Raw genomic sequence first — 24,689 nt, forward strand, 5'->3', positions numbered from 1 at the left:
AGGCCTCATGCCTTGGCTTAAGTTATTGTCATCAACAGTTACAACTTTAAAACCTCATAGATACCAAGAATGAGAAGCTGGCTCTAGAAACAGGCTGCCTTCTGTGGGACAGGCTGAAACAGGGGTCTCTCTTCCAGCAACACTGACAAAAAAAGCTGCAGACAGCAAGTCTTAGTAGAAACTTTATTTTCCTTTTTGTACTGCAATATTTGACATTATAACCCTAAGATGTAAAAGGATTGCTAAAAGCTATTGAAATATCCTCAGAAAATCTTTGGACAAGTAGAAGATATGAGGAAGACTGAGATACAAGGTGAAAATGTGTTTGGAAAGAGTAGCCATGACCAGCTTAAAAAAGCAGGAGGAATACCAAGGATATTAGTATTGAAACTTTTACTGCGTGGGAATGTAGGTTCAGAAGAAAAATAAAGAAGGAAAAGACCAAACCAACCAACAATCCTTCAATGTAATAATTTCATGCTATAATCAGCTCATGAAACCTCATTTTAATGTCTCTTTATTTCTATTTAATAATGCTTCATTTTCCTCCCAAACTTTCTCTTTGACCTCCTATAACTTAATACCTTTTTTCCATAAACTTGTATTTAAAAAACAAGTGTTCTCATTACTCTTCATAGAGACTACTGCATCACTGGATTTAAGTCCTTCTGCAGTGAGGTTTGCCCCAGCTAGCACCTTCATGTTCTCTTTTCCTGGGTGATAGACCCAAAGAAACACACCTGCTTGTCTGTGGGCTGGTTACACATGAAAACTCTGAAAATGAAAAGTAACCAGGATTACAGCCACGGGTCTTCTGGGATTTAATAAAAGAGAAGTCTTAGAAAGAGAGACACAAGAGAATCTAAGCCAACAGAAAGTGAATTACAGTATGTTAGGTCACACCTTGATACATAATCCATCCAGAACAGAAAACAATAGTTCCTGAGAAACTGTGAAGTAGGTGCTCTTGAAAATAAAGAGCACCATGCTAACTTATGAAAAGAAGGATAGAGAAAAAGTCCCAGACAGACTTAAAAATCTATTTGATGTTTACAGGTCTTAGTGAAGCTGAACTGAGGAAAGTAAAAGTATTTTTTCTCAGGTAACAGTTTCAGGTCTTCCAGACTCTGTTCCCTACTTTGCTGACAAAACTCAGCTGAATTTAAGTATGAGTAAATATTTTCACATGTAAAAGTACTCATTTATTGACAAGGTTTCAGAAATGGGGGCAGGTTGGAATGAGGTTGGATTTGAACCTAACTGAATCCAGTTTTTGCTGACAAATCCTCAGATCGATTCAAGTGATACTGTAGATAGGTCTATGAATTACAGACCTATGAATTCTGCTACAGGTCATCTGGAGATGATTAAGCTTAAAGTTGACTGTATTCACAATTTTTCACCCAGATGACTTCAGAAACAATACTGTACACAGAGAGTTACAGAACATTTAAAAATTTAGTTCCTAAAAGTCTTTTTTCTCCTAAATATTTTTTAAGATGACAGGACCATGTATGGTCCTTAATCTCTGCTGCTTATGTTGCCTCTTCTGTTACAATAAGAAACTCAGGAGCAGCACCTAGTTTTTAAATAACTCAACAGCACAATATGGTATTTGACAGAGGGACACAGCTAGCTGAAAAGTACATTCTAAATTAAATCACTATGTTGAGTTGCTTTGAAGAAATCAGTATACTGTGTTACTGAACTATAATATACTTAGAACTTGTAAAATATTTTTTTTATTTTCTTTTATTCTGACAAAGCAATATGGTGATTTAAAGAAAAATTGTAAAGGTGATTCTGGTTGATCTGACTGCAGGACATTTTTGCATCAGTCTCTAACTTTAGGTGAAGAGTTTCAAGCATCATAAAAAAACCCACCATAATTTTCAGTAAGGGGCTGCTATTAGGGCATGCTGAACGTATAAAGGCCTAACTAACTTTGATTCCAACTGGAGTCAACTTCTTTATCTTCAATAGAAACAAAAGGCATTTAGGTCACCTTAAGAGAGAATCAACATTTCAAAGACACAGAGGGAATTGATCCCCTGCCACCTGGGTGACACTGAAGAGCTGTTCAAGTCAGAAAGTCTGAACCATATACATTTGGTCCCTACTGGTATTATCTGGATAATTTTGATAAATTCTATCAAGGCAGCATGGAAGATTGTCATTGTTTGTTTATGAGCACACAGAACATCTCGGTCTGTAAAGCTGTAAACCAAATGACTTTCACAGCAGTAAAAAAAGGTCATTAAAAAAGTTATAGAAACATTAAAATAAATCACTTGCTAGCTGAGACTTCACTTGTCTCTAGTTTCAAACTAGAGCTTTGTAAGTGGGCTGCAGGCTTTCAGAGATGTTTATAACATATAGAGATCCACGCCTAATTATAATGGCATTGATACATGCTACTGTAATACCCATTCATTCATTCATGGCTAGGCTTCGCGAACGAAGATTTGGGAAGGGCTCTACCCACTATTCTTGCAAGCGCATTGGTGGCTAAAAAGGCGAATACGAGAAAGGCAAGTCCGGTTGCAAAAGACACAGCAGAAAGACTCCTTAGATGGTATATTCTGCAAGGCTCGATTCTTTCTGCGTTGTCTTTTCTCCTCAAGAGTGATCCTGCGTGCTTTCTCAAAAGCATCAGCGGCGTTATAAATGGACTGTCTCCAGGCCTCCCGGTTAGAGGCCAGAGTAGACCAGTTATGGTGATCAATATGCCCAAGGCTGAGTCTGTAATACCAGCATTATTTGTAAATCACGTCTCTTTCTCAGTATTTCTGATGGGTTCAAAATAGCCATGCACTAATCAGGATGCTTATTCTTATTCCCAGAAAATCTCAATGCTTCGTATAATTTTCAAGGTTGTAAGGAAAGCAGAGATAGCAAAAAAGGACAGAACAATCTTTAAACTTCTCTCTAATTCTCAGATTTCAGCGTGTTTATATTTTATTGTCTCATCTTGCTTGGCTGCTGTAGCTATGCAATGACATTATGACAGGATTAAAAGATGTGTTGGAAGGAATTAAAAATACTCACTTGCTAGTTTGGTTGGCCCACAGGCACAGAGAAATCAGAGGAAAAGGGAAGATATCTATCACTGCTTGCTTAAAATATTCTTTGAAAGAAATGCTGATGCACAGACTTTCACTTATATAAGGAAGGTGAATGATTTAATCAGGTAATGATGGATTCAGGTGACATTTAGTGTTAGGTTCCCTGGAGGGGTGCCATCTTTACACCAGAGCCAAGGTCCATAGGCTAGTGCACCAAGATGTAAGCCTCCACCCTACCCTCTATAAAACAACAATAATCTTAGCTACCAGCAAAGATGTTGAAAAGCCATAAAATCTTGCTTAATTTGCTTTCATTTCCTCTACAAAAATGTATCAGAGAAGTCAGCTTTCAGAGATGCAAAACATCCTTTCGAAGCCACTTTGGTCATATGCAACTTCAAATCAAACTTTATGTTGCCTCATCTGATTGTACATCGCTAGTTCTAACTTTCCAGATTAAAACTCCTGATTAAAAAAAAAAAAAAGTGTTCATACATTTACAGATCAAATTGGCTCAGCAATGGGTCAACACTCTAAAGAGGGTTGAAAGACCTGAACACCAGAGGGATTAAAAACAACTCTGAGTAACCAAAAAGGTGAACAACGTACAGAGCACTTTGGGCAGGCTTTGAAGACAACAGTGACATCACTGCAGAACTGTAGAGCTGAAGGCTCTTAGCTGGGCAGCAAAAAATGAGAAAGTAGACTTGGTCTAGTTCACGTAATGACCAAAAACACAACAGTATCTCAAGGATAGAATATTTCTTGTTTGTGTTAGGAGGCATGGACAGGCAGCAACTCTCAGGGATGAAGCTCTTAAATGAAATAGTAAAGATATGATTGCAGTGCTTCTTATGACCTATTGCTTTACTCACCCTGTGTATAAAAAGAAGATTGCTGCCTCAATACTGCTTATCCAACAGTTTTTCCTTAAAAAATAAACATATGAAAAAAAACCCAAACAGAGTCCAAGAACTACAAGGACTACTGATTGCAAAATATTTGAGCTTTTGTGAGGGAAATTCAAACACTACACAAGGAAATAATATGAGACTTTTGTGACAAGCCTTATGAAGAAGGCAAAATATCAGTACATAGGCTTTACACACTGTCTTTTCATGCTAGTTTAAAGAGTCCAAAGACAACAGTCCTGATGATTTGGAAAGAGGGAGGAAGAAAGCTTTCTAGATGTGGGTCATTATTTTATAGAGAAAAATGCTAAAATAAAAAAGCATAATAAATTGTCTTTGAATCTGTAAATCCTATTATCCTTCTACTGAAAGCAAGAATACCATTTCAAGCCACTTGCTGAAATGTTTAAGTTACAGGCACTGAGTAATTATATATTATTAATGCAAAATGTGTACTTACTAACCTTTAGATAACTGAGCAAATAAAAATTATGACAAATATATTTACACTAAATATTGACTACAAAATATCTAGTAAGTACAAGACCTCTGTGCTGAACACAAGACTTGGCACCCAGCTGACAACTGAAAATTCTTTTTTTCCTCTCTTCTTTTAATGAAAGCTTGGAGTTTTCAAGATAATACAGTGCACAGCAAAAACTGTGAAGAGACCCTAAAAATCAATGGACCTGTAACTATTTTTAGATGTTGCTATTTTCTGCTATCCCTGATGTTATGCCAATTTTGGGGAGATTTGGCTGTGTGTGTATTTCTGTGAGACATTTGCAATCAGCCACCATGTAAATTATCCCAGAAGCAAACTGAGAGCTGCAGCTCAGTGAGTATTAGGCTGAGCAGAGAGAACATCCAGTTCTCCCATCCCTTACATGTCACAAATGGGGCAGAACATCACTGGATTCTACTGTGACCTAAGAAGATACTGATTTTGTATATTGAGCTCTTTTTTGGTGGGTTTTGTTCTGTTTGTTTTTGTTTTTTTTAGCCAGGCAGTTTCTCATTTCTAATTTTTTATAATATTATTGATTTTTATCATAATTATGCATTCTTTGCCACAAATCCAAATGTATTTCTGTGCTATGTTAAAAATATCTATCTGTTCAAAAAAGACAGAATTACTCCTTCTAATTCAAAACAGCTAATTTAATTTCTTAACTTTTAACAAAATTAGCAGGGATTCCAAGTGGCGGGAAGAAGAAGAGGATAAATCATCAACCAGGAAGGGATGTTTTTTAGATTAAACTGCTGAATCTGAAGGGGAATGATAATCTCCATTACTCTTAAAAACAGGTGTATACTCTACATTAGAGTGATACTTGCCTTGTGTAGGGGCTACCAGGCATCCTGTGATACACTTCACGTCTGTCTCACGTAAGATGCTGGTGGTGTACAGATACTGTGCTGGTTCCCTGAGCAGCTGCCTATGGCCTTGACCTACTGATATTTCAAGAGACTCCTTTGAAATGGAAAGAATGGAAAGACTCCCATTGACTCCGTGGAAAGGATGCCGGGCCTTACATGAACACAAGATGTGCTTCACAATCTCACTTTATCAGCTCAGCCTTCCTCCCACTGAAGTCAGAGCAGGTGTGCCCATGACGTCAACAGGAGCAGCACTTAGGATCAACAAGTCTGAGCTAACTTAGTAAACTGATGAATGATCAACAAGCAAGGTTTAGTAAGTCAGAAGTTCTTTTTCACTGCATCTATAATTAAGTACCCATCACAGTTACATTATTAGCATTTAAAGTAAGCAATTCTTTGAGCCGAGACATATTTTCCTTACATATGCTGTTACAGTATTTTACTCTTCAGGCAGTCTGGTTTTCTATTTTGTATTTGTTTTTTTTCTGTTTTCCTGTTTCCTTATTTGCAGTTATGCAGCAATCAACTTAAAAACAAGCAGAGAAAGAAAGTGATATGAATGAGGAAGTGAAATGGGGTACAGGGAAGAACAACCTCCAGAACACTGGGACTAAATTTTATCAATTAGAGCAAAAAAACCTCAGGAGAATTACTCTTCAGCAAGCCTAAAGGTAGAATTTGCCCATTCAAAACATGAAGAAGCACCTTTTTCTTAAATACTTTTTGTCACTTACCACAATTCATGGTTTGATTCACCAAAATAAGTAGCTTCCATTATTTTGGATGGCATCTGAAAATTCTCAGCAGTTGTGCCAGGTTAGTCAGCACCATAAGTGAAGATGCTGCCACGACATTATGATGGTAACATACTTCCTATTCTTAGTTTCTTCATTACTGCTTTTCCATTCGATGCTTGGTTTTGCCTTACTGCATTATTTTTTTTGTCTTCACAGCACTGTCACCTGCTGATGCAGCTACTGCTCTAACTGTACTGAGACTTTTTGCACAGCTGCCAGTTCTAACTTGAGCTGCATGGCCAAGTCCAGGTTGCTAATCTGGAGAATGACGTCCCTGTCTTGTGCTTCCATGCCCAGAAACTTGCTGTCTGTGGTGTGGTGTAAAATTGCAGGTTACCTATTGCTGCCAGAAGTCAACACTTCAATCAGTTAACGTTTCTGTGGCATTTTTTTTCATACTCACAATACAACTAAAATAATCATGCATCAATTCGGTCCTGTAGGACAGCTATTACACAGCAATTAAATACCATTTATAAAAACAGAGTTGCTGGTTGAAATTGGTGCTTGAAGTTTAGCAACCACAAAATACAAATTGCTTCAGTGGAAACATTTTTTTGAGCTTTTCTGAAAATGTTCTTGAAGGTCAAGTGAAATCATCTACCCTCTTTTTTTTTTTTTACTTTTTCCAAAACAGACACTTGAAATGAGCACAGTTTCTACATGTGTGCTCATTTTACATATGAATCCAGGCCACCTCTATCAACCTTTACAGGTATCTTTGTTTACTGTTTGCAAACAGTGTAACATTCAGCTCCATTAGAACAACTGAAGTCTAATGTTTCTTTTTAGTGGTTACATGGCGGTGGTAAAATGGGTACTTCATGCTAGTAGAAAGCGCAAATCCCTCCACCAGTAAAATGGATGAAAGAAGAACAAGATGGCCATTCCCTCAGCACTGGATAAATTAAAATAACATTCATTATTTTTCCTTATTAATTTTACATTAAATATGGAAGTACTCTATTTAAAAAATCTTGGCCAAATATTTGAAATTTTGGTTTATGTGAAATTGTAAACTGACTCTTACTTTATGTTCATTTTTAAAAAGAAAAGTGTGTCATCAGATTGCACTGTCTTTCCTGAGAATTCCAGGTGCTTGACATGTATGAAAATCAAGTTGGTTTTATTGAGGAGCTTAAATTTGGACTTAGCAACCTAATTTTAGTCTCTGAAGTCTGAATTTAATTTAATGTGACACTACTTTCCTGTACAGGCCAAGCTTGGCCTCATGTTCTTTAAATAAAGCACCTTCAATTTTACTTGAAAGGATGATATCTAAATCAAAGTAGAAGGTTATTTTGTCTCCATAGGTTCTGAAGCTAGTAGAAGCGGTCATGCAAATTATCCCATTCATACTAATTTATGCCAAAATATGTGGCATATTTGTAACAGGTATCAAGAACAGATTAGTACAAAGTACTGAGCAGAGACCAAAAGCTGCCAACTTACTCTCCTTAGAACGTGATCTTACAGTTATTTGTTAAAAGCGCTGAAGGCCACTGTATATAATGGGTGAAAGACCAGTTATTAATATACTGATATGCACAAAGCATTTGTACCAATTTAAAATGCACTGGTGCTTTAACAAAAATAAACTGGATTTCTGTAACAATTTAAGTACGGTGGTGGTGTAACTAGGAGCAAAACACAAGCATGATCCCTGTGTGCCACCAGGTGTGTTCAAGAGGAGTACATAACAACCTTCAGCAAGCATTCTGCTTCCTTCACAACAAGCATTTATGGGAATCCACGAGAAACTCATACAAAAAACAAATCTGAACGTGCACTGGATAGCTCCAGTGATTTTCTATTTTTCAGAACCAAAATAAACATGGCAGGGGTCTTAACATGACAGACAGAACTCCTGAAGAAGCCCAAGGGGGCTTTTTCATGACCAATATCTGTAGGACCACACGGTATGAAGAATGAAAAAGTACAGTCGGAAGACCTAACAGGATTCAGTCTGAGACTGTACTTTTTCATTTTGAGCAAAAGAAAGAAAGTTTAAAGAATAACCAACCTTGAATTGTCCTCTTGAAGAAAGCCTTGCAGGCTTCGCAGGAAGCCACCCCGTAGTGGTACCCTGACGCAATGTCACCACACACCAAACACAGTCTTTTGGGCATCGAGTTCAGCATATATTCACACTTGGTCTGTGAATCTTCAGCGATGGTACTGGAGCAGTCATCATACCGTTTCCTGACCGGCCCGTTGCCCCCAAGCCCTGTGGCCGAAGGGTAGAGGGGAGGTGAGTCCAGCCCGTTCTGATGTCCATTCATGGTGGAACTGTAGCTCCCGCTGGCGTCGGAGGAGCCACCAGGGCTGTGGTGGTTGATGCTGTCCGTCAGAGAGGCAGGGCTCGACGGTTCCGTCTTGATGTACGACGAACAGCTAGAATCAATGTGTCGATCTTTGCTTGACATTCTGCAGAGAAGCCTGTAGTGGGGAGAGAGAGAAAGAAGAATCTGTGTATTAAAGACAGTGCTCTTTAAGGCTGCTCTGGAAGGGTTAGGGACTGCACATCATTCATTCATTAGTCAATACTTCTTGTTCTACATGAAGGTAATCAGCATAAGGGCATGACAGAGCTTTGTCAAAGCTCCAGACAGGCAGTAAACAAAAACTTTAAAGAGACCAAATCCATCTGTTGTCCCCTCCACCTGCCCTCTAGGCTACATGTCAACTTCACATCAACTCTAAATTCTGAACTTGTCATCTAGCAAGTCAAAAAATCTTAAAAATCCTATTAAGATGACTTGGCTATTAAATGTCTTCATTTTTCAATCTATACTTTCTTTCTGTAAATTCCATCATTATCAGAAACAAATACTTCCAAGTTTGATCACATAGATGTTCTGCTCTGTAATTAATATTTGTCAAGGCACTTGACTAAAACACGTATCCATCATTTATTGATCTGATCCCAGAATTGAAGAGCAAGTCTCTTGCAATCTTCTTTTTCCTTTATTAATATTGCTTTATTATAGATACAGCTAAATAGCTGTATCTAGTAACGGAGTAGCACATCAACGAGGAACTCTAACAAATAATTAAGGCTGGACTCCATTTTCACAAAATCTAAGTGAAATGATTCATCAGCTCTGGCTGCAATTACTTTCTAGCCATTATCCTCAGACTAACCAGTAATAACTGTGCCACTACCCCATATATCTGCAGCTCTATAGGATCTGACATTTTACGTGTTCCATTTTTGGATTAAAAAATATATTGGAGGAAATTTTACACAAAATTTTGTCTTTCAGAAGCTGAGATTTTGTCTTCTCAGTTCTCACATTTTCAGAATTAAGCATCTGAAGTAAAACCATACAACATCTGATCCGACAAAATGCTTTCTACAGGGGGAATGAGGGGAGAAATCTTTGTCTATTTCCAACCCCAAGTGTTTTATTATTATTAAACACATCTTAAGTTAGGTTGAACAAAGGACAAAAATAATAATTAGAAAGCTCAGAATCAGATATTATCTCCATTTTCTACAACTGTGATTATGAAACCCCAGTAGCAAATAGCCTATCCAGCATTTTCCTGACAGCACTCTCAGAAGCTGCCAAAGTACAGATGACAGTTATGAGCATTTCTCTAGAAACATTAACTGCAAAAAAGCAATTATCCCATAAGGCCACCCACATGGAGCTATGGATTCGTGTTTTCAAAGCAAACATATGAGTTCAGACAATTTGACTGACTTTAACTTTTTAAGTTAATTTTTGAGATCTTGTCTTCACTTTTCCACCTCTTTGTGTTTAAAAGTAAAAAATTTAAATATATTTCTACTTCAATATTTGGAATCAAATTCATCAATGGAAGACACATATAAATCCAGAGAGTTGGCTTCCTTTCCAATGAGGGTAACTGAGATCAAAGCCTTCATTAAAGATATCTGCTTAGGATGAGATTCACCCTAAAATCAGTGCCCATGGATCTTAGTCAGGACCTCTAAATTATCATTTGTATTGTAAAATTCTATTGAAAACAAACAATGTGTGAATTTGGAAAACAGCCAGATTGATGTACAGAAATGTCAACCTCTAAACTTAAAATCAGTGCTTATTTGGGGAGGTGGAAGGAGCAAGCTCTCTGGTGTCAGCAAATAAACCAAGGAAATGGGAAGGTTAAAGCCGTGAAAATATCTTATTACATTGGACCACCTGCTTGTGTTGTCCTTTCCTCAAGAACTGGAGGGGGGGAAATCCCCTTGCCAGCCTGCAGTAGTGTGTGCCTTTTCTTCTGCATCTGCTGCCTTGTAGCCGTCACTGTTAATGAGTGCTGTAATTAATAGATAGCTCTCTCTTGTCTTTCTACTTGCACTCTGGGCTAAGCACTTTTCTCAAGTCAACGTTTGAAAGAAAGGGGGTCGGCACTGACTTACAGCAGCTCTGCGAATTCCTTTTAATTTAGAGCACTTACACCACCACTCCACTTATTACCTTATAATTACTGGACCGCTCTCACATACATTACGATCTTACACTAGAGTTAGGAGTTATTAGGGTACTAAAACATGGTGTCTCTCTGTCTCTCCTCTTTCTTTGACACTGAATTTTATACAGCTATGATTCAAATTAACAATTAACTTTCACATTTTACTAATTTTTTATGTTATTTTTCTACACATTAACACTAAGATGCTTTTATTGACTAAACAGGTACTTGGTTCTCTTTTCACCTCCCTTCTGCTGAGACTTCACACATAAAGTCTCAAAATACAGCACTAGGAGTCACTGCCTACGGTCCGTCATAACCGGCACGTTCTTGTGCAAGATCCCACTGCTGATTTTTTTATCTAATTTGTGCAATAATGAGCTCGAATGTCACCCTTCCCCTTCCAGAAAAACACATTTGCAATTAATTAGCTGGTCAAAGGCACGTTGTTTTAGCCAGTACAAAAGTGGATATCTCCCACTCCGAGCAGTCAGAACCAAAATACAATCTCAGTTCTCCAAGTACTAAAATCTGATCACCGGTGCAGCCTAGGCTAAAGCCAGTCTGCTGATGCTTCTGAAGTAGCAGTTTCTGGTACTAACCAAGACAGAGCTGCTTTTGGCTCCAGCTTTAACAGTACAGACTGGATTTGGTGCATGCTGGTAAAGCACAAATGCAGTTAAAACATTAACCATTCCAAGGAAAAGTGAAAACAACAGTGCCTGACTCTGAGAACAAAAACTTTCTCAGTCCCCAGAAGGTGAAACAGAGACAAGGCTGGGTACTGGCTGTGGGTGGGCAACAGACACCTACGGCTTTCACTCCTTCCTTACTGAACAAAAGTAATTCAAGAACCATCTAATACGGATGGCAGGTGTGGCCACCATCAAATTATCATGCTGAACATTTGGAATAATGCCTAAGCTAGATCTCTGTAAAATCCCTCCCTCAGTTCCCTCCTAATTACTACTTAGCTCGTTAGACTGAAGAATTCCTAGACACCATTGCATTATAGTCTAAAACTACAGTTGGAGCTTAATTCTCTCTTCCTCTCTGTGTCTGAAATTCTACAGCTCTATTATTCAAGCCTGAAATATTCACAACTATCTATAAATTCAATTGTCAGCCGGTGGGTTTTATTCTAGACCTCACTTCAATCTAAAATTAGAGGCACTAAAATTCACATTAACTCTAAGAGGAATGTAGTGAATAAGACTTTATTTCAAAAGAACACCTTTTTGTCAGAAAGAGCTATTTTCAAGATGATGGCTTTATCTGCATTCAAAGAGAATAAGCCCAATTCCACATTGTGCTGTTAATGCAAAATTTTTAGGTCACATTGGATTAATAAAAATCTAAATTTAGTTAAGGTTTATGAATAGAAATAACATGTGTCATATAAAAACGTACAGTATTTATTTTAAAGCCTTGGTGGGGTTGTTTTTTTTCTTTACAAGATTTTAAGCCAAATAGGTGGCAGTGCCATTTGTGGTGGGCTGTCCCAGTTGTCACAAATGGGAGATCTCAGGCAAATTTTCCTTTCAGTAACTTTAGGGAAAGTAACTAATCAGTTCTAGAAGCGTTTCCATGCCCATGCGCAAGAGAAAATACATAGGGTGCTGCAAGCCTTGGGTAATATGCAATATACAGCACAAATCTTAACATCTCTACTAAATTTACTTCACAACATCTTCATTTAAGTAAGACCCGAAGCCAGGAAGTGCTGGCAGTAAGGTACAATGACAGACTCCCGCTTTAAAACAGTCTTAAACAATAGCGAATAAATTGTAATGCTATGTGCTTATGAAAGACTGAATATATTAAGAATTTATTAATGCAATCACATTCATATTTCCATCTACCTGCCACATTACTAATGATATTGACAGTGCTGACACTGGCTAAATCAGTATCAATAGACAAGTGGAGTGCAAAAATTAACTGCATCTGATTACAGTGTATAGCCTTAAAAAAGAAAAGCTCATTCAAGCCACTGGGAACTCTTTATATTCCATCCATACATATAATTGGTTCACAAAGTTACTTTTCCCTCATCTTATTACCAATACCCAAAGGAGGTCAGAACAACATGGCAATACTTCATAATCCATGAACACATTTCATGCTCCCTTTTCAAACAGGAAAAGCTCTGCTTACAGCATCATTCATTACTTCAGAGCTGTGTTGGTGGTACCAGTGACAGTAATGATTAGTCACAATAATTAAAGTGAGCACCTTTACTACAGATCAACACAAAAGTCCACTTTTACCTGCACACAAAGTTTTTTCTTTTCTTGAAGAGAGAATTGCCCTATTTCCATAAATATCAGAATGGATTGTTAGCTGTTGACATTTGTAATGACAGCTACTATGTGGGAGCATCAGCAAGGCAGGTGTTATTATGCACACCTAGGTACTTTTCATGCTAACAGTACAACCCATCTGATTTTCCTCTCATGGATTCCTCTCACATGGATGTCAACCAAAAAGGTCTTACTGTCCTCATACTTAGCTATGAATGTCAACACATTAAAGATTTTCTTGGTCTAAGTGACACCGTAAGTCAGAAGCAGAGTCAGGAATGGAAGCCAGATCCTTGCTTTGACCATAAATACATCTCCTTTTAAATACTGTCTTATTTTCAGTATCATTTCACAGGTCTATACTAAAATCAGTAGACAACAAACAGTGCAGCATGTTCCAATGAACATGCTCAGCCTCTCTGAATGTAAAAGAGAAAAAACGTTTGCAGGCAAAGAAAAGAAAATGTTGCTTCTCGCACCGACGCCCACAACACCTCAAGACATTCACCGGGTCCTGTTAAAGAGCTGAGTAACAATTTCAGCCGAGCCGCTTTACATTGAGCATTTTTTTCTGCTTCAGCTAATTGCACTCTAGTAAAGTGGCAAAATGTGAATCACTTAGTAGGAAAATGGGCACCAGCTGCTATTGTCAGAGAATGGAGACACCAAAGAAAAGGAAAGTGACTGAATGAAGTGTCATGTCAAAAATCAACGGTGCAACGTGTGATTTGAGAAAACATGACTACTTTACAGAGACAGGGTGTCATTATGGCATCACAGTAATACGATGCTTTGACAACTGCTGGGTCTAACATATCATCATTGCATTAAGGTGCACTGGCTTAGTTGGAGGAAGGAAAAGAAAGGATTTCTTCTTTTAATAAGAAATATCGTAAGGCCTGCTTGGTTAACATGGTGGATGAGATCATTAATTGCAAAGTATTGCTAATCTTGTCCCATGCACGCACAAACAAAACTGTTATTAGACACAAGGTCTTTATTAATAAACACACATGTACAAGCACATAGTAAAGAGTACCCTATGCAAAACAGAACAGTGGTGGGGGTTTTTTTGTTGCTGCTGTTGTTTTTTTTTTTAAGAAATGTTGAACGTTTCATTGCTTTTCTTCTTTCTTTTAAGTTTTCTTGAAACCTTCACCACTTCACCCTAGTAGAGGAAAGCAAAGCAAGCCAATGCCTTCTTCCAGAGCAGCTGTCACTAGCAGCCGGAATAGAAGCAGCAATGCTTGAAGCCATCATGTTGTTACCAGCAGTGGCCTGAGTTAGCTGACAGAGGATCCAGCTTCCCAAACAGTTATTATTGCCTGATATGCAATCTACCAAGCCCTGCTAAAGCAATTCCTATACACAAGACACTAGAAGACTAGTGTGGTCATTTTTAGTTTAACAAAACAAAACCCAAACAAGCCATTATCTCAGGCCCTTCACATTTGCACCTCATCTGAGAGGGCACTTTGTTTCTTATGCTGCTTGTAAAAAAGCAAAATATTCAAGTGGCTGACTTGCAACTACTACAGGCCCTAAAAAACCAGGGGGATTTTTTTTAACCTCCTCCCCCATCATAAATAAATATTCATTTTTGCTCCACTTTCTATTTCAAGTAGATTTCCCATGCTTCCTGGTTGATAAACTTTGTTAACAAGAAGGAAATGATCCTGAGGTACCCCAATGTGTTGCAAATTCTCACTGTTGACAGCTTCTACGTTTAAGGATTACATCTGATGCAAGAATGCATACGACTGTCATTTATCTTTAGCTCATTTCCTTGGACCTATTTCAACTGAGGGTGAGCATCTCTTGTTTATAGCCCTAAATACTGTAAGTGAGCAACTGGCAAATCAATAAAACTGTTAAATGCATAATAATACTGTGTAATTACTTACACGATGTTTTGCATAATTAACTGTCTGAGGTGTTCCTTGATATAATGGATACTCAGAGAATGGAATAACCTATAAGCCTATAAAGCACACCCTGTTTATACGAACAGAAATTATGTTTAAAACTCTCATTCTAATAATCCAAATCAGGCTTTGGCACTATATGACAGAAAGCCTTCCTTTCCTGCCAAGTCTAAATCAATTCTTATGGCATTACTTCATAACTAACGTGATATTTCACTGATGATGACTATTACCCTGATTACTTGGAAGTAATGTAGTAATAGCAAAAATACACTTAGATTAAACAAACTACTGCTATTTAATCAATATTATTGAGACAAACTAAGTGTTTTAATAAGTCTGTATAGATGCACTAATGCTGGTTTAATTAAATGTATCCTTAGACATGCACAGGCTCTGCAGCATACAGATTCTATGGTTTGACAGACTGTAACATTACTCTTCTGAATTTAAAAGCTGAAGCACTTACAGGCAACAGAATTTAGATCTTTTTAAACGGAAAAAATATTACTCTTTACATCAAGTACTCTTTTGGGAACAAAAAGTAAACAAGGAAGAATACTCAAGGACCTTGCACTTTTGAGCCAAAACACCAGACATCTGAAAAGGTGCTAGCCCTCAGTGACATGAGGTTTCCAATGTACCCAATACATATTACTGCAATACACTGACAAACCCAAATAAAACTCTGACTAAAAGGCAAAAAATAAAAGCAGATATAAAAATTGCAAACCTGACCTTCATTTTTGCATGTGTTTTATGCAAAAAATACCCTATTAGCTGTTATGCACTACTACTAGGCAGGCCATCACCACAGAACATCTCCTGCAGAAAAGATTTGCCTACTTGTATGGAATTCATGTATTTCAAGTAGGAAAAGACACCTTTTCAGTATGGTCTGATGATTTAGCTTTCAAATACATTAAAAAAAAAGGCAAATACTGAAGAGAAAGCAACACAAAAAGTAGATGGCACCTAGCATCAAAATCATTCTGGAATGCCTGAAAGTTAGACATGAAGAAATGTATGATTTTGTAGTTTCTGTATATATTATGGTCCTGACACAGCTTAAACCTCATGAAATACTTCATATATCTACTTAGTTTTTACGTTTCTCTTTTTCTCCTTTGCCTCTAACCTTTATACACACTTAGAACATGGCTATTGTTGGAAGCTACAATAATATCATTGTAATACCTTTGACTTACATTCTCTCATTTACTGACTTCTAGCCTAATGTTATATATTTTCTGTTGCTACAGTACTTAACATCCTCGCAAAAAGCCAGCTCTGAACCAAGAGAAGTGTTGAGGGCTGCACCAACTCACACCAAGAGACTTCCCATGCCCAAACAGTTTCAATTAAAAAGCTACTAGAATGATGGCCAAACCTTACCATATGTAAATCAGTATACTGATCAGGAAGAGTAAGATTTTATTCCTCTACTTCAGACTGCAGAATAGTAATTCATGTCACATATTGTAAGATAGCAAAAACTCTGGTTAAGAAGGTGTTTTTCTGTTATGGAATATTATTCTACTTGTGGTTATATTCCAGTGGTATCAGGTGGAATCCACCTGATGTCTCTAGGCCCCAGAGGACATGGTAAAGTGTGAAGGAGTCATCTATTAATTGTGAGGATTCTTTTTATTAAGGGAAATCAGCTGAAATAGCAAAAGAAAATGAAATGCTACATTCAGCTACCTCAAGGGAGAAAAATAAAAAACTACAAAAATAAGTAAAGATTCATTCAAGAACATAACAGGCTTTCTAAAGAGGGATTATTTTGAAATGATTACTGCATCAAAAGCAGTTACTTGCACCAGTCAGAAAGCCAGTACTACAGATCACAGAGACAGAGCTGTCATTCATCACTTTCCAAAAGGAAAAAGAAGACAAAAAAATGCTTTCTGTCTCAAGAGAGAGTCAAAGTTTGCATCATCAGATTTTTCATAATTTTTGGCAGCAATTTCCTTCCATGGCTGAAAGGCAGAGTGTAGGTGTGTGCACACCATGTACCTGTCTCCCCACCCAGCTCCCTCACCGATTTTCTGCAGATTTATAACAGAAGAATTATAATTTGCACGCCAAGCTCTGTTAAATTGGAGAAGCGATTAGAGAGAACACACCAGAAATAGTATCAGAGAGTGAGCGTCTTAAAAGACTCAGGACTAAAACTTATAAAGCAAGTGATCCTTCTCCCACCCCCTCACTCAGCTGGCTTCCAATGCGTCCTGCCCGTCCTCCCAGACACACGCCACCAGTTTTAAATCCCCCCTGCACATCCATGTGCGCACACACACACACAACCAAGAAGCTACTTGGTGAGTTGGAAAATGACGTTTTCCTGCAATCAGTGTTTAAGTGAATGTTTGTCCCAGTGTGTTACACCATGCTGTCAGCAAGCAGCAGGGAGTCGTTGAGTTGTTACTACATTTGATTTGACTGCCAGTAGGAAGCTTTATTTCTACCAACTGTTAGTTGCCAGCTCTAAGGATCTTCTCTTACTTTGAGAGGGTTTTATTTTTATATTTTTTTTAGGTACAGGCCATTATTTTTCTCTTTCACTCTGAGGACTTTTAGTGTATGTGTATGGCAGAAGCATCTCCACACCTCCACACATCACAGCAGTCTCTTCACTTACACTTGCTGCCCTAAACACAAAAAGTAATTGTATTAAGGCAACCATAAGTCAATCCTGACACACATCAGAAAAGTGATTTTTATATCAGGAAAGCTCAATGAGAGGAGCAAAGATGAACATTTACATAAGCAAACTGAAACAGGATAATTTTATTCTGATCTTTTCCAAAAAAATATGGGATTAGACTCTAACAAATAGGTATGAAAAGATAACCTGGGTGGATTTTCCTTCCAAGAAGGCAGTTTGCCCTCCAGATCTTTATATGTTTCCCAGAGTTTTCAGTAGGGCTTTTTGTTTGCTTGTTTATTATTCATGTATATCCTGAAAGGTTTCTCCTCTGTCAAACAAAAATCTATAACTTTAACAGTTGTTTACAATGCTTCCTCTTCCTACGCAATAATGATGATTTTGATAATTAGGATCTAATTATAATGGATCTGACAACAACTTCCAACAACGAAAAGCATCTTTAGAAAAATGAAAGCATATGCGTGAATAGTGCAGGGAGGTGGGGTGGGGGAGAGAAATACATCCCTATGAGACAGCCTGAGAACTCAGGCTGAATGGAAAAGTAATTAACACTAAAGAGCTAAAACTGTAATTAAAGAAAATTTCATTAAAGGGAGGCAGGTGATTCCACTTTCCTAAATATGACAAGGTGCTGTATAAAAATAAAATAGCAGCCAGTTTCAGTGAGTGGAGCAGGAAAGCCATGTCTTTAACCAGATCAAATTCTCGAAATTGGCTGTCAAGACGGGATTGTTGTGATTTATACCCGTCTATCAAGCGCATGAAAGAGAGAGACAGGAGAGGAAAAGAGGCAAGCTGCTGTCGCTTCCATTCGCAAAGCACCTTTAATTTCCACGGCACCATCTGTTACCAAATCTAATTCACATTCCCTCCTAATCTGGTTTAGTTCTGTAATACTAATTCTTCCACTACTCTTATGAACATCTCTCTCAAGGAAAAGCTTTGGTTCTGGGTTGGTAAAAAATTGAATATTATGCTGTTTAGGTTCTGGTGACTTAAGTGAAGCATGCCACCCATTAAAATGCACTCCTGGTAAAAGGATTTGTTTTCAGTCAGTGCAGAGATACAGAACTGCTCACAATTGAAAAAAGTCATCAGGGGAAAGGGGAGAGGAAAAAAAAGGAAAAAATCTCACAGCTGATGATAGGAAAGCAGGCTGAGGACTTGAAAGCAGAGGTTGTCATAAAATACAATTGTTGTCAAGTTTAGTCACTTTCAGTACTGGCTATAAAATCACTTTGTCACGGTCTCATATTGAAAGCTTGAAACTGTATTTTGCTAAGGAAACTAAAAGGAGGGAGATATAAGATTCTATGAGGGAGAGAATATTCCTTTCAAATTATGAGATGCAAATATCTATAGGAAACCAAAAAGGTAGGGACAGAAATTGGAAGTGGTTTAAAACAGTCTCTGGAGTGCCATGGTCTGAGTTTTAGCTGTGTTATGATGACAAAAATCCCAATCACTTCTGTGGGACTTGAAAACAAAGTACAGGACCAAGCCTTTCCATGGCTAAGCATTCTCAGACAGGCAGTCCCTCATCTACTGGGTCTAGGGGTGACTCAGCTTTCCTCCTGGTTCCCACACAGAGCTCCCTGACCAGCTCCCCTTGAAATCAACATATAAAGGAAAAAAAGGACCTCGACAAATATTACTACTAATAATATGATGTTACTAATTATTAATAATGTTCATCTTTAACTTACTGATTTTAACACACTTCCAGGGAGTACCTCTATCTCAGTCTTAGGGATGCACAAAGCAAGACATAGAAAGGTGAAGAGTTGCCTAACACTGCTCAGCAGCACATAGTATGGAACCATAGGAACCGTATGATGGTCCTGGGGAATTCCAATCCAGTATATTTTGCCTGTTTGTTTGCTTTCCATGGCTTTGATCAAAACATGCCTTGGAAGTTTTAATATTTATTTCTGAGAAAGAAACTTGCCTTGAACTTCAGAAATGGAACTTCCATTGTTTTGAAATATACAGGTTTTTTTCTGAATGGGAAACTTATTTTAAGAATAAATTAAATTTTTACTTACTCCTAAATAAAAATGTTTATTTTTCTGTTTAATAATAGCAAGTTCTTTGTGTGTAGCCTTCCTAAATATAAAGCCTATGAAAAGAACAGCTTTAGCCAGCACACAGGGTAATGTGTGAGCAATGTGTAGTTGTGAATAGCCCAAGGTTTTTATGTTTGGGGTTTTTTTTAAAGATTTGAAATGAAAGAGGCAGACAACACTAGGAAAATAAATACTTTGATAGAACAGTAGTATTCTACAAAATGCAGAAGGAATGTTAGTTTTCATTATACAAAAGAGTAATGCATAAAATAATTCAATCATTCCTTCCATAAACAAATTTTTAACTGCTGTGACACAGCCATGAACAGAGATGCCAGTTCTAAAGATGAACATGAATTCTGAAGAAGCCTCCTCCTCCAATATCACTGCTTGATTCTCAAATTGCTTAAATTATCTGGGTAATTTTATGAACGGTGTCAGGTTTGTTATTTTAATGGGAATAGTAGCTAGAAAATCAAAATCAAATTTATTCCAAATACAGCACATCTGCCATTCATTGTGGGTCAAAACCTTGGGTACGGGGGAATAGACCCAGTAACTCTGAAGTTCTGCAAATTTATACTAGCTAATGGTGTTATTCCCTAACCCAGCCTGTGATTTCAGAGGGTCTAAGGTCCTGATGCTCTTGATACACAAGATGCAAGTGGATTACCATAACCTACTGCACCCAAAGAAAATCACACTGACATGCAAGGACTCAGAAAGCACAGCAGTCTATTTATTTATTTATTTGAACTAAACCATTTGAGTGATATGAGCCCTATCTGTTAATGCACAACATTTCTACTTCTACACTATGAAGACCTGTAACAATTGTAAATGAAAACTGTAAGAAGAAAAAAAAACCCTCTGTCATCAAATTCTACTCTTTGTTTATCTATCTTTCTTCTGGAAGCACTAGAAATAAAAAATAGACAAAGCAAATAGTTCAGTATGTTATTTGGGCACAGTACCGACGACTGAATTCATCACATATTGAGATAAATCAGACAATTTATAGAAGCAAAACCTATGCAGCTTAAGTCTTTTTTAGTCTATCTTGGATTTTCATGTGTGATTACGGATTTTTACAAACAAATAAATAAACCTTTGGCTTTTCACAGTTCCTTGTTCTTCACATATTACTATGTGTAATTCAAACCTATTTATGCCGCTGGGTTTACATGTCAGAGATTTGCCTCTGGATATCAGCAGCAAAGGTCAGGAAGCAATGGCTTTCACTTTTAAAATGTTTGCATGACTCCAGCAAGTTTGCAGGATAAGCTTCTCACAAAGTCCTGATATTGTTTCTATTTGCTTATCTTTTACGTTCTATTTTGGTGGGAGTCACAGGGCGAAAAAAAAGGAAATTCAGCATATTCCAGAAAAACTGTTTAAAGTAACAAATATGTACCTGCCCAATTATAACATTTAGAACAGGGATGTCTCTACTTGCAATTATGAAGTGATTCTATCCATATGCTGCAATCATTACATGCTTCACCTGTGGCCATCTCTTCTGAAAAACATCACTGAGAGGCTTGTCCAAGAAAAGCTTTATATGAAGAGATCAGCATTAATTACTCCATATTGCACACTGCAAATTTCAGCTGTATTTTAATGATAGATTTGCTTCACCAGTATTAATCCTGGATCAAATATTTATTTCTTTCAGAGCTAAAAGTTCTGCTTAAGTTGACTGTCCTTGGGTGAGCAGTGAAAGAACGATTGGTCTGAAGGGAGCATGTCATTCCACCAATGAACTCAAATAACACGTGCATCTGATCCTGAGAAGTTCTGTGCCTCACCAGTTTCAGCACAAGCTCAGGATGCTCATGAAATTGAGGATCAGCCCTGATAAGTTAATAGAAGGGTATTAAATGATAACTCTCCCAGACTGGGATTCACTTTTTTTTATCATGATAGGACTGAGGTCTGGAATAAAAATTGTTTCACTAAGCATCTGCCTAGAACATACACCAAATGTGCTCCACTTCTTCCCTGGTCCTTAACACAGTTGAGGGTCTGACAATAAATCTTTATATTACTATTGCTTCATGGAATGAATAACCAGGTGTTCTGAAAAATAAATTATGAGCAACTAAGATAACACCAATATACTCAAGACTTGAACTGCCTATAGTTGGAAGCTTAATAAACTGAGAGTGCTTGTGGAGATGGGCATGAACATCTAAAACTGGCCACTTTCATCTACCCCTGGATGGCTGCATCATTCTGTAAAATCCAAAAAGGGACATCAACTGAAGCATCTGTCATAGGGCAACAAATAATGATAGCCAAATGATGATGTGGGATTGGCTGTCTGTACATTATACAGGCATGGTTATCCTACAGGTTGTATTAAATATGAGAGGCCGAGATTTATGTTATGGGTGATAAGGCCAAGAATGCTGTAAAAGTGAAAAAATATGGCAACAGTATGCAGTACATCACTACCAGGATAATTATTTATATAAAAAGTTCCCATTCTTCGACTTCCAACATGTAGGGATAAAATTCATTTATTCAAAGAAGACATAATAATAACCTGTCAGCTTGTGGTGATGGATATGTTTTTAATCCAAATGACCACAGTCTCCAGTCTACCTGTCATAAAAGGACACGAAAAATTGAATTTTCCTTTCATAATTCTTTAAGTTGAAAGGGAAAAACACAGAAGCATGATAAGTGGCTCATTTCAGTGGACAGATGGACAGGCAGTAGTAAAAGGTATGAATAAAAGGCACTGTTGCTTTACTAATGCTATTTTCAGTTGTTACACACTGCAACGCAGGCATAGGGAAGGCATCCTTTCCTTTGACTTTTCAAGTATACCCCTAGATAATCTACATTATATTCTGTACAGTATGAGACTGCTATAAAAAGACTTAAGAAGTGTATTACACTATTCAGCTCTCATTCAAAAGCAATCCTGCAGAAAGTGGCGCAAAAGCACTATTTCATGTACATCTTAGTGACTTGAGGTTCACGCCCACAAAGGTCCCCTATTCTTAAATTCTCTGCTACTAGGAAGGAGTATCTGATCCGTATATTTTCATTTTTAAAAATTCACTCAATCAAGGAACCCTGGCAGAAATTTAATAAATCTATCAGATCCTTCTGATGCAGAAGGAAAACTACAGAGTCTGTTCCTGTCCCCTCCACCCACTGCACATACGAACACACGCCACACATCTGCCACAAATCTTCCCCAGCCTGCATTCTTCCAGGGGTAAAAATGACAAAGAAATTTAACTAAGTTAATTTTAAGCGCCGAAATTGTAGGCAGACTGCTCAGTTATTTCAGTTTAAAAGATCTTCATTTTCCCATCTGTGTTATGGCAATTTTATTACACATTCGGCAAATTTACAGTAACAAGATGTTCCCCTGACAAATTAATCACTTTCCAAGCATTTTATCATATAAATAAAATATCACCTCAAGAGAGAAAATCAGCTCAATCAGTTGATTTAACCCATCTTTCGGGGAACTCGTCTGAAACAGATTGAGCACATTTTTTCTGAAGAGGGACTGAGCACACAGCCTCCTGGACTCCCAGCTCATATGGTGAGGCTTTTCCAAAACAAGATGTTTCAGACTAGCTGATAGGATGCAAGATTCCTAATGTAAGAACTACATTGCATCAATGACAGATCTCCATTGGGAACAAACAGATTCATTTAGAGGTTGGTGTGGGCTTTAACTGAGGAACTACATTTCCCCTTAGATCACTGATGACTATTTCTGAAACTATTTCTCTGGTGTTACTATTATCACAGGAGTAAAATATATATTGTTTTAATAAGCTGCTCTAATGTTTTAAGAATCTCACAATAAAATAACACAGATAAAATTCCAACCAGTTTTGCAGCTGATGAAACTTACTTTTTTTTTTAACTTGTTTTTTTAAAATTTCCCCAGTGTTCTCTACCCTCATTTTGGAAAGTAAATTTTGTTTTTATGACAAATAAGTGACTGGCAACATTAGCAATGCAATATATGCACAGTAATGAAGTGCATTCAACTCAAGTTTTCCCAAACTGATCCTTAAAACAATTCGAAGCCTTTCTGGAGAGAATCTGTCACTGAAGCAATTCAACTTCTCTGCCACTTAACCTTTCTCCCTCTGCCCTGCTCTCCCCATTCTACTTTCATTCAGTGACTGCCAACAATAAGTATAAACAAGAACAAGAAGGACTACTTCTGTTTACACTATTAGAACCTAAAGTTGTTAAAGCCAAAAAAATTTAGCCAGATTTGCTATTTTTAACCTGGAATTAGTAGTATCAATATAGAGTTTTTTGTATTTATTCTACCACTCTGAAGAAGTATGATAGTAAATCACCCTTTTGCCAAAAGAACCACCCCAACAGACAACACAGATATGTAATCCTTACGATATGACTATACTCTTCAATGAGATGCTTACTATCTTTTCAGCAACAAAGTTCGGGGTACACACCTCTAGACAGGATTTTCATCCCCTTCATTCCCTCAGCAAACTACTATCTTCACCTCCTCAAATACTAACACATCAGAAATGTATATAACAACATGACTCACTAACTACAAGGAAGAAAACAACAGGCTTTATGGAACGCTATCAAATAGCAACATAAACGCTAGTATTTGCTACTTAGCCCATATAATTAATAATGCTGTAAACAGGCATATTAATACTACAAGGCATCAGTATTTAGAGCTGCAAGCTCTGTACAACTCTGAATGGCTTATGTGCTGTCCATAAAAAAGGTTTAGATAAAGAATTATGATTTTTACACACAAAAACATTCCTGGTTTAGGTACTTTTTTTAAAAATTACTCTCAGAGGTCATGGAACACAACAAAGAATTCTGATTCTGACCACAGGTCAGAGCAACTTCAGTTCTTTAAATGGATGAAAACTTAAAAAAAAAAAAAAAAAGAGAAAAAAAAGCGCCAAACACAGGACAACTAATTATAGTACTTAATATATTTACATTATAATATATTATAATTATACTCCTTTTCTACACTGGAAAAAACTAAATATTTGTTGTACAAGATGCAAGTGAACCTGGACAACATCCTTTAACCCCTTCCTCCAAGTACTCTGACAGGGAATTTGTTAACCATATC

At 37.4% G+C, this 24,689-nt stretch overlaps 1 protein-coding gene across 15 annotated transcripts in view; it reads right to left on the reverse strand.

Annotated features, from left to right (window-relative positions):
- The window catches only part of ESRRG (estrogen related receptor gamma), a 400,294-nt gene that overhangs the window by 119,215 nt on the left and 256,390 nt on the right, over nt 1–24,689 (reverse strand). For 13 of the 15 annotated variants that reach the window (XM_027681704.1, XM_027681690.1, XM_027681689.1 and 10 more), the window contains one exon: nt 8,180–8,595. In XM_027681704.1, coding sequence (XP_027537505.1) covers nt 8,180–8,582 — 403 coding nt within the window. In that variant the 5' untranslated portion in view covers nt 8,583–8,595. Of the gene's footprint in view, nt 1–8,179; nt 8,596–8,639; nt 8,646–20,678; nt 20,686–23,887; nt 23,890–24,573; nt 24,580–24,689 lie in introns of those variants that run through there. The other 2 variants (XM_027681701.1, XM_027681702.1) reach the window with 2 other exon arrangements.

The sequence above is a fragment of the Neopelma chrysocephalum genome, unplaced genomic scaffold (genome assembly GCF_003984885.1).
Source record: "Neopelma chrysocephalum unplaced genomic scaffold, ASM398488v2 Primary Assembly neopelma1_61b, whole genome shotgun sequence".
Lineage (NCBI taxonomy): Eukaryota > Metazoa > Chordata > Aves > Passeriformes > Pipridae > Neopelma > Neopelma chrysocephalum.